Genomic DNA, 10,879 nt, shown 5'->3' with positions numbered 1-10,879 from the left:
TAATAAAAAAAATCTTTTCTAGCTGGGCACGGTGGTTCACACCTGTAATCCCAGCATGTTGGGAGGCTGAGGAGTATCACTTGAGGTCGGGAGTTCGAGACCAGCCTCACCAACATGGAAAAACCCCATCTCTACTAAAAATACAAAATTAGCTGGGTGTGGTGGTACATGCCTGTAATCCCAGCTACTTGGGAGGCTGAGGCAGGAGAATCGCTTGAACCAAGGAGGTGGAGGTTGCAGTGAGCCAAGATCGTGCCATGGCGCTCCAGCCTGGGCAACAAGAGAGAAACTCCACCTCAAACAAACAAACAAATTTTTTCAATTTTTTTATTTTTTGGGGGGGCGGATACCAAATATCATTATTTGAAGGAATGGTACAAATCAAATAACTTGAGTGGATGTTTTGGTACAACTTATAGAAAAGGTAAAGGAAACCCCAACACGCATGCACTGCCTTGGTGACCAGGGAAGTCACCCCCTGTCTATGGAGAAATTAGCCTGAGGCTTAGCTTTCTTTTTTTTTTTTTTTTTTTTTTGAGATGGAGTCTTGCTCTGTCGCCCGGGCTGGAGTGCAGTGGCCGGATCTCAGCTCACTGCAAGTTCCGCCTCCCGGGTTTACGCCATTCTCCTGCCTCAGCCTCCAGAGTAGCTGGGACTACAGGCGCCCGCCACCTCGCTCGGCTAGTTTTTTTTTTGTATTTTTAGTAGAGACGGGGTTTCACCGTGTTAGCCTGGATGGTCTCGATCTCCTGACCTCGTGATCCGCCCGTCTCGGCCTCCCAAAGTGCTGGGATTACAGGCTTGAGCCACCGCGCCCGGCCGAGGCTTAGCTTTCATTATCACTGTCTCCCAGGGTGTGCTTGTCAAAGAGATATTCTGCCAAACCAGATTCGGGTGCTCCCATCTTGCGCAAGTTGGTCACGTGGTCACCCAATTCTTTGACAGCTTTCACCTGCTCATTCAGGTAATGTGTGAAGGGGTGGCCTGCCCCTCCACACCTGTGGGTGTTTCTCGTTAGGTGGAACGAGAGACTTGAGAAAAGAAATAAGACACAGAGACAAAGTATAGAGAAAGAAAAGTGGGGCCCAGGGGACCGGCGCTCAGCTTACAGAGGACCCACACCGACCCCGGTCTCTGAGTTCCCTTAGTATTTATTGATAATTATCTTTACCATAAAAAGATAAGGGAGTAAATCAGCAGTAAGACATATAGATAAAGATCTTTGTGACCTGAATAAGTTCAAGGAAAATGCTGTGCCTTGAGATGCATATGCAAACTCTTCATAAACCTTTTAGCATCATTGCTCCAGCAAATCCCACCTTATTCCTAAAGACGGTTTTCTCTTTGCTCAGTAAACAAAGCACACAATGGGTTTTACACCGAGATGTTCCATTGCCCAGGGACAGGCAGGAGACAAATGTTTTTCTCTTACTTGAGATTAAGAGAATGGTGATGACCTTTTAACCACAAGCAGCCTTTAGGCACTTGTTTAACAAAGCACATTCTGCACAGCCCAAAATCTTTTAAACCTTAAGTCACCACAGCATATGTCTCTTGCAAGGACAAGGTTGGGGGTAGGGTCACAGATTAACAGCATCTCAAATACAGAACCAAATGGAGTCTCTTAAATCTACTTCTTTCTATATAGACACAGTAACAGGCTGACCTCTCTTTTCCCCACAAATGTGTCTCAATCAAGTCACACAAATGGGGTTCATTTTTGTCAGTGGCCAGTTTGTGCAGTTCCAGTAGTGACTGATGCACATTTTTTTTCCAAATGCAATGCACACTCCATCCCATTCAGCCCATCATAGTCTGGTTTCTTGATATCCTGAAGGAAGATTCGGCCACCTCTTTGGTTCTGCAGCTTCATCAGTTTCTCGTCATGTTCCCTCTCCTCATGAGATTGGTGAAGAAAGTATTTGGCAAAGTTCTTCAAAACCACATCACTGCGGTCAAAGTAGTAAGAAATGGACAGGTAAACATAGGAAGCATAGAGCTCCAGGTTGATCTGGCGGTTGATGGCGCCCTCTGAGTCCTGGTTGGGGCGATCCGAGGATGCGGTGAAGAGGTGACCGAGGGCTGGCTATGGGCGGCCGGCCAGGGTGGGGGATGAGCGCCGGGTTCCGTCCAAGCACTGTTGAAGCAGGAAACCCCGGCGACTCTCGGCAAAGAACGTCTCACAAAAAAATTTGTTTAGAGACAAGGGCTTGCTATACTGCCCAGGTTGGTTTTAAACTCCTGGCCTCACGCAACCCTGCTGCATTGGTCTCCCATGTGGCTGGGATTACAGGCATGAACCACTGCATCCAGCTTCACAAGTAAATTGACAGTAGGTTACCTAAGTGAGAAAAGTTGAAATAGTTCAAGGGTACCAACATGAAGCTGCATAAAAGGTCATTACATACACACACACATCTACATCCATAATACTTTACTACTCTTACGATTAAGCCAGTCATGTGATAGCAGAGAACAAATTTAAGGCCATGGAAAACATTTAAGATATAATTTCAATTGTTAAAAAAATACAAAACTTATTTCACATGATGATGTGTCCTTGATAAAAACCATGGGCTTCTGCCTCCACACACTAATGCACACACATCACATGTACACACAGTTAAATAAGAAGAGTTGCTTTCTAACTCCGCTGAGGCCATGGCTCCAGTGAAAAAACTTGTGGCGAAGGGGGGCAAAAAAAAGAAGCAGGTTCTGAAGTTCACTCTTGATTGCACCCACCCTGTAGAAGATGGAATTATGGATGCTGCCAATTTTGAGCAGTTTTTGCAAGAAAGGATCAAAGTGAACGGAAAAGCTGGGAACCTTGGTGGAGGGGTGGTGACCATCGAAAGGAGCAAGAGCAAGATCACCATGACATCTGAGGTGTCTTTCTCCAAAAGGTATTTGAAATATCTCACCAAAAAATATTTGAAGAAGAATAATCTACGTGACTGGTTGTGCGTAGTTGCTAACAGCAAAGAGAGTTACGAATTATGTTACTTCCAGATTAACCAGGATGAAGAAGAGGAGGAAGATGAGGATTAAATTTCATTTATCCGGAATATTTTGTGTGAGTTCTTGAATAAAACTTGGGAACCAAAATGGTGGTTTATCCTTGTATCTCTGCAGTGTGGATTGAACAGAAAATTGGAAATCATAGTCAAAGGGCTTCTCTTGGTTCGCCGCTCACTTACTTGTAACTTGACTTCTTTTTTTCTGCTTAAAAATTTCAATTCTCGCGGTAATACCAGAGTAGAAGGAGAGGGTGACTTTACGGAACTGACAGCCGTTGGGGAGGCAGATGCCGGTGTGGAGGTGTGGGCTGAAGGTAGTGACTGTTTGATTTTAAAAAGTGTGACTGTCAGTTGCATCTGTTGCTTTTCTCAAACAATGATTCAGGGATACAAGTGGGCTCCTCTCGTTCATTAAAAGAAAACGTGACATCTTTCTAAGATTCTCTGTGGGAAAATGACAGTGTCAATAAAATGCGGGTTTCTGGGCCAAAAAATAAATAAATAAATAAATAAGAAGAGTTGTGTCTCAAGGACTCACTTTTTTCAATGATTTTTAAAATCACCACTTTTTCTCATGAGCATTGCAGCAAGTTTGGGACACTGGAAATGTACAAATTGCACTTAATGTAGTTTATAAACACTATTGTATATCCGACTACTAAAAATTGTACAACAAGCTGTTGTGGCTCATGGTTGTAATCCCAGCACTTTGGGAGGCTGAGGCGGGCAGATCACTTGAGCTCAGGAGTTCAAGACCAGCCTGGGCAACAAAGCAAGACATCATCTCTACAAAACAAATTTTAAAATGAGCTGGGGATGGTGGTACATGCCTGTAGTCCCAGATACTCAGGAGGCTGAGGGGGAGGAGCTCTTGAACCCAGAACTTTGAGGCTGCTGTGAGCTATGATAGACATCATATTCCAGCCTGTCTCAAAAATAAAAAAATTAAAACTATTTTTTTTTTTTTTTTTTTTTTTTTTGAGACGGAGTCTTGCTCTGCCACCCAGGCTGGAGTGCAGTGGCCGGCTCTCAGCTCACTGCAGCTCCGCCTCCCGGGTTCACGCCATTCTCCTGTCTCAGCCTCCGAGTAGCTGGGACTACAGGCGCCCGCCTCGTCGCCCGGCTAGTTTTTTGTATTTTTAGTAGAGACGGGGTTTCACCGTATTAGCCAGGATGGTCTCGATCTCCTGACCTCGTGATCCGCCCGTCTCGGCCTCCCAAAGTGCTGGGATTACAGGCTTGAGCCACCGCGCCCGGCCAAAAAAATTAAAACTATTAAAAAATGGTATAACATAAAAGTATCATATAGAAACCTGAACTCAGGCCAGGCGCGGTGGCTCACGCCTGTAGTCTCAGCACTTTGGGAGGCCGAGATGGGCAGATCACAAGGTCAGGAGATGGAGACCATCCTGGCTAACATGGTAAAACCCCATCTCTACTACAAAAAAAAAAAAAAAAAAATTAGCCGGGCGTGGTGGCAGGTGCCTGTAGTCCCAGCTACTTGGGAGGCTGAGGCAGGAGAATGGCGTGAACCCAGGAGGCAGAGCTTGCAGTGAGCCGAGATCACGCCACTGCACTCCAGCCTGGGTGACAGAGCAAGACTCCGTCTCAAAAAAAAAAAAAAAAAAACACACACACACAAAAATTGAACTCCAATATCTATGAAATACACATATCTAAAAAAAAAATACAAGTTTATGCAATGAAATTCAGATATTTAGGCATTAACAAAAGCCCAATGGAGTTTATTAGTTTATTCCACTAATAAAACCATAACAAACAATTAGACAGTTTTTTAGTATTACATATTAATTTAACTGATTTAGAAGAAAAATATGTTTAGCAGCAGTACTTACCTCAAAAAATTATTGGGTCATTAAAAATCAGTCCAAAAAGGAAATTTGGAAAAAAAAACATTATCACAATCAAACATGAAAGCAACAAAATTATACCAGATATCATGATCACCAGTAAACATGGGATACATTTCCTTTAATTAAGATGGTGAAATGGGGGCTGGCCAGGGCTCCAGGAAACACCACTGTCCAGAATGGCTGAGCAGGGACAAGTAAAAAGGAAAAGGGTGAAAAATAAAGGAGCGGGAAAGGGAATAAAGAGATCTATTTGTTAAAACTAACAGAAAACATGACCATAACATAGAAAAACAATGTCGTTTACGTAAAAAACTAGTAACAATAGGACTGGGCGCGGTGGCTCACACCTGTAATCTCAGAACTTTAGGAGTCCCAAGTAGGTGTATCACAAGGTCAAGACATCAAGACCAGCCTGGCCAACATGGCGAAACCCCGTCTCTACTAAAAATACGAAAATTAGCTGGGCGTGGTGGCATGCACCTGTAATCCCAGCTACTCGGGAGGCTGACGCAGGAGAATCACTTGAACCCAGAAAGCGGAGGTTGCAGTGAGCTGAGATCTGGCCACTGCACTCTAGCCTGGGTGACAGAGCGAGACTCCGTCAAAAAAAATAAAAAAAGAAAAAAGAACTAGTAACAGTATAATGAAAACAATCTTCTTTTCAAAGTAGCTCTCATTAAACACACACACACACACACAGACACACACACACACACCACATCCTATATTTCCAGTAGAAAATATGCTATGGCACCTAATTAAAATACACTTCCAGACCTATGTAAATAAATTACAAAACTGCTGAATTAGTGATTCCTCAGACAGAGGAATAGGAAGTCCTAAACACTATCCCCATCACAAAGACACACATCTAGTAACAACACATTTACCAACTGCCTTTGTAAGAAATCTAGACACCATGTAAGTGGTTGGACTCTTTTTTTTTTTTTTTTTGAGACGGAGTTTCGCTCTGTCGCCCAGGCTGGAGTGCAGTGGCCGGATCTCAGCTCACTGCAAGCTCCGCCTCCCGGGTTTACGCCATTCTCCTGCCTCAGCCTCCCGAGTAGCTGGGACTACAGGCGCCCGCCACCTCACCCGGCTAGTTTTCTGTATTTTTTAGTAGAGATGGGGTTTCACCGTCTTAGCCAGGATGGTCTCGATCTCCTGACCTCGTGATCCGCCCGTCTCGGCCTCCCAAAGTGCTGGGATTACAGGCTTGAGCCACCGCGCCCGGCCGACTTTTTTTTTTTTGAGACCGAGTCTCACTCTGTCGCCCAGGCTGGAGTGCAGTGGCAAGATCTCGACTCACTGCAACCTCCACCTCCTGGGTTCAAGCGATTCTCCTGCCTCTCAGCCTCCTGAGTAGCTGGGATTACAGGTGCACGCCGTCACACCCAGCTAATTTTTTGTATTTTTAGTAGAGACAGAGTTTCACCATGTTGGCTGTGCTGGTCTCGAACGCCTGACTTGAAGTGATCCGCCCACCTCACCCTCCCAAAGTGCTGAGCGTGAGCCACTGAGCCCAGCCTGGAACTCTTAATAAATGCCCAGGAGGAAAATTGGAGACACTTACTAATAGAGGTCCTACCCTGGCATCACGGGGTATCACTGTGATTGAACCACCGACTCTTGATTTCTCAAAAGATAGGGAAAGTATGGAAAAGTCCATCTAATATCCTGACTTTTCAGGGCACTGCCTGAGGGACAAGTTTCTCTCTTGGTTGAACTTAAACACTGAAAGTGAAAGGATGCCAGATCAGGGAAATCACTGAGAACAAAGGCAATCAACATAAACCAGAGTCTGCAGTAACGCAAGCAGACACTAGGTGGAGAACCAGACCACAGCTTACCATGAAAACACAGGGACTGCAGAATTACAGACTGTCAACAGGAGCTTTCCTGAAGAAAAACTGGCAAATCTTCTCAGGTAACTATAAGCAAAAGCCCAGAGACCTCACATTCCCAGAAAAGGCTTCAGAGGTCTCCAGCATCTCTAGTCAGGTTGAATAGAGAATGTCTTCCCTGAAGGAAACGAGAAATAAAAAAGTAGCAGTGGCTGATTAGTGAAATGCTGAGGTGGCAAGATAACAAGACATTCAAGAAGATAAGGAAACATGATCCACACAAAGGAACAAATGAAACCACCACAAACTGACACTAAAGAGATGAAGATGTGTGAATTATCAGACAAAGAGTTGAAAATAAGAGTCACAAGATGGTCAACGAATTAAGAGAGCACACATAGACAACCACAGGAAATCAGGAAAACAAGATATGAGCAAAATGAGACCACAATAAAGAGACAAAAGCTATAAAGGAGAAACAGAGAAATTTTAGAGCTGAAAAATGTAATCAGAAACGCAGAACACAGAGCCTTGGTGCTCAATGCTGCACACAGATTACAATCCCCTGGGCCACCGTAGATAACTACTGAGGGTAGATCCCAACCTGACCATGGGAACAGGAATCTTGGGCAAAGGAAAGTTGAAATGGTTAATATGTTAATACGTTAAAATACGTTAAAAGGTATTTTTGCCAGCGAATGGGACAGAAGGTGAAATGGTTTATGTTGAAATGGTTATTTCTGCCAGCAGGTAGGACAGAAGAGCTACTAGTGAGACTGAAGCAACTCTTCAGTCTCTGGCATCTCTGTGTCTGGCATCTCCGGGGGTGTCGGTCTGGGGTAGATTGAATCCCCGAAAGTTTCTGCAATTTGAATTAATTTATGCTTAACTAAAAAGCCCGGAAAATGTCTGTGAAGGGTATGCAAACTAGAATGTGAAATGCAAAACTCTGCCTGGGCAGAATGTGTAAGTAATTTCAAGTCACCTCGCAACAGAACTTAACACAATCCCCTCCATATTCTACACCCATTCACCATGGAGGGAGAGAGTCAGCCCTGTGCACAGTTGCAGAAATTTTCATATGGTAAATACCTGGGGTGTGGAGCGAGGAGGGCTAATACCGGTGGCATTAACTCTTGCTTTAGAAAAAGCAGTAACTTTTTTTTTTTTCTTTTTTTTTTTTGAGACGGAGTCTCGCTCTGTCACCCAGGCTGGAGTGCAGTGGCCGGATCTCAGCTCACTGCAAGCTCCGCCTCCCGGGTTTAAGCCATTCTCCTGCCTCAGCCTCCCGAGTAGCTGGGGCTACAGGCGCCCGCCACCTCGCCCGGCTAGTTTTTTGTATTTTTTAGTAGAGACGGAGTTTCACCGTGTTAGCCAGGAGGGTCTCGATCTCCTGACCTCGTGATCCGCCCGTCTCGGCCTCCCAAAGTGCTGGGATTACAGGCTTGAGCCACCGCGCCCGGCCAAAGCAGTAACTTTTTAAAAATAGTTGAGCAATTTAAGTTTGCAATTTAGGAAAACATCTTAGTTTCCAATAGCGATGGCCCACATAATTCTAACGGTTTACCTTAAAATGGAAACATTAACTTAAAATAAGCAGAAAGCAAAACTGCTCCGCAGGACACGAAATAGACTTAAGTGTTCCCAAACCCAGAAAACAGGGACGCTCTGGGAACGCAGGCTCCCACCCGCCCTCCTTTGGTCCTTCCCGGCCCCGCCCCCTGCCTGTCCAGGTCCCGCCCTACCCTGCGCGTTTTCTCCCCGGCCCCCTCCCTGTGCCGGTCGCGCCCCTCCTAGGCCCCGCCCCTAGGACCCCTCAGTCCTCTCCGGCCCCGCCCCCTACCCGACACTCCCTGGCCAGGCCCCGCCCCCAAGCCGCCCAGTCCCAGCTATGCGCGGTTTTCTGCAAATCCGGAAGCGGATCGCCGGGAGTGAAGGCTGCGCCGCAGAGCGTGAGTTTCGCTCTCTCCAGATTAAATCTGCGTTTCGCAGTCGCCCTTCTTCCATCCGCCGGGTCTGGAGAGGATCCCTACAGATCTTAAAATGCCCGCACCGCGCCCTCCACCCCAGGTAAATTCTGACGTTGCTGCAAGAGTGCGGGGATCGCTTTCCCTTTGGGTTAAAGTCACTCTAAGGCTACTTCCTGAATCTGGTCTTTCTGCCTTGCGCTAGGTAAACGTGGCCTTTCGCGTCTTTTGCTGCCTAAAATCCTTTACCGATTTTTCTTCGCACTTTTTTATTTTTTTATTTTTTTCTGAGACGGAGTCTCGCTGTGTCGCCCAGACTGGAGCGCAGTGGCGAGATCTCGGCTCACTGCAAGCTCCGCCTCCGGGATTCACGCCATTCTCCTACCTCACCCTCCCAAGTAGCTGGGACTACAGGCGCCCGCCATCACGCCCAGCTGATTTTTTTGTATTTTTTTTTAGTAGAGAGGGGATTTCACTGTGTTAGGCAGGATGGTCTTGATCTCCTGACCTCGTGATCCGCCCGCCGCGGCCTCCCAAAGTGCTGGGATTATAGGCGTGAGCCACCGCGCCCGGCCTGGGGCACTTTTTAGAGCCTTCACCTGCAAGGTGGGTTCAGGTCTATCCGGTTCTCCAAGACTCGCCCTTGTCGGCCCTTGGTGCGCAGCGCTGCAGCCTCAGTCCGGAGGGGCCGGTTCCTTACCTTGGTTCTGGGATTCTGCAGACCCCACCCCTGTCCTAAGGTGCCATCTCTGTCTTTCTCATCTGAAGTCTTTCTCAGGGAGGGCCTTCAGCTCCCACGCCCCTCTAGGCAGTCACCTCCCTTGGTGGGAAGGTGAGCTGGGCTTGTTCTGTGACACCCATGGTGGAGGAGGTGACCTCGGCCTGTCCTGTGACACCCAGTATTCTTTTTTTTTTCCGAGAACGAGTCTCCCCCTCTATTACCCAGGCTGCAGTGCAGTGGTGCAACCTCGACTCACGGCAACCTCCACCTCCCAAGTTCAAGCGATTCTCCTGTCTCAGCCTCTGAGTAGCTGGGATTACAGGCATGCGCCACCACACCCGGCTAATTTTTGTATTTTCAGTAGAGGCAGGGGTTTCACCATGTTGGCCAGGCTGGTCTCGAACCCCTGACCTCAGGTTATCCACTTGCCTTGGCCTCCCAAAGGGCTGGGATTACAGGCATGAGCCACCGCGCCCAGCCAACATGGAACACTTCTGACAGCAAATGTGTGGGAGTTTTTTCCCCACACACTAGGTAATTCTCCAGTGGACACCAGCTGCGTGTCCTATAATTAAATTCAATTCTGACACTGTGCACCTGGAGTTAGAGTCATATCCAACAGGTTAAGGTCTTAGTCCCACAAGACCACACCCCCGCCCTGCCCTGCTGCCACTTCAGACATCAGTCAAAAGTAATAGATTGTCACCTGTCCTTAAAACTGACCTATATATTGGGGCTCCCATGACTCCCTCTATGGGTTTGATTAATTTGTGAGGACAGCTCACAGAACTGCTGGAAGCACTTACTGATGTTTACTGATTTTTTTTGCAGTCAGTCCTCGCTTAATGTTTTCTATAGGTTCTTGGAAACTGGGTCATGAATGAAATGATATACAGCAGGTCCTCAAATAACGTTGTTTTGTTCAATGTCATTATTATTATTATTATTTTTTGAGACGGAGTCTCGCTCTGTGGCCCAGGCTGGAGTGCAGTGGCGCGATCTTGGCTTACTGCAAGCTCTGCCTCCCGGGTTTATGCCATTCTCCTGCCTCAGCCTCCAGAGTAGCTGGGACTACAGGCGCCCGCCACCTCGCCCAGCTAGTTTTTTGTATTTTTTTTAGTAGACACGGGGTTTCACCGTGTCAGCCAGGATGGTCTCAATCTCCTGACCTCATGATCTGCCCATCTCGGCCTCCCAAAGTGCTGGGATTACAGGCTTGAGCCACCACGCATGGCCTACTATTATTATTTTGAGATGGAGTCTAGCTCTGTCGCCAGGCTGGAGTGCAGTGTCGCGGTCTTCACTCATTGCAACCTCCACCTCTCGGGTTCAAGTGATTCTCCTGCCTCAGCCTCCCGAGCAGCTGGCATTACAGACACGTGCTGCCATGCTAAAAATGGCTGCAATGCCATTTTTTATGTTGATGAGGAAAAAAGTTGCCGTTTCACTTAAAGTT

General features: G+C 46.8%; 3 protein-coding genes and 1 pseudogene across 13 annotated transcripts in view; 2 read left to right on the top strand and 2 right to left on the bottom strand.

Moving 5' to 3' along the window:
• Positions 1–10,879, bottom strand: part of LOC117093626 (zinc finger protein 888-like) — a 385,964-nt gene that overhangs the window by 269,960 nt on the left and 105,125 nt on the right. The window lies entirely within an intron of this gene.
• Positions 814–2,663, bottom strand: LOC117091349 (annotated as a pseudogene).
• On the top strand, positions 2,639–3,511 carry LOC117093646 (60S ribosomal protein L22-like). The gene has a single exon (XM_033229075.1). It carries the CDS (start codon positions 2,662–2,664, stop codon positions 3,046–3,048), a length of 387 nt encoding a protein of 128 aa, XP_033084966.1. The 5' UTR covers positions 2,639–2,661; the 3' UTR covers positions 3,049–3,511.
• Positions 8,606–10,879, top strand: part of LOC117093606 (zinc finger protein 665-like) — a 28,394-nt gene continuing 26,120 nt past the window's right edge. For all 11 annotated transcript variants that reach the window (XM_033228951.1, XM_033228950.1, XM_033228941.1 and 8 more), the window contains exon 1: positions 8,606–8,805. Coding sequence is in view for 1 of the 11 variants with exons in the window: in XM_033228941.1 (XP_033084832.1) it covers positions 8,779–8,805 (27 nt within the window). In the remaining 10 variants the exon portion in view is untranslated. The remainder of the gene's footprint in view (positions 8,806–10,879) is intronic.

Source organism: Trachypithecus francoisi, unplaced genomic scaffold (genome assembly GCF_009764315.1).
Source record: "Trachypithecus francoisi isolate TF-2019V2 unplaced genomic scaffold, Tfra_2.0 Lachesis_group12, whole genome shotgun sequence".
Classification (NCBI taxonomy): domain Eukaryota; kingdom Metazoa; phylum Chordata; class Mammalia; order Primates; family Cercopithecidae; genus Trachypithecus; species Trachypithecus francoisi.
Note: the sequence above shows the minus strand (reverse complement) of the source record. Positions and strands in the feature narration are given on the sequence as shown.

Excerpts from the sequence above, each read along its gene's own strand:
- LOC117093646 (XM_033229075.1), top strand. The coding sequence starts at position 2,662 with ATGGCTCCAGTGAAAAAACTTGTGGCGAAGGGGGGCAAAAAAAAGAAG.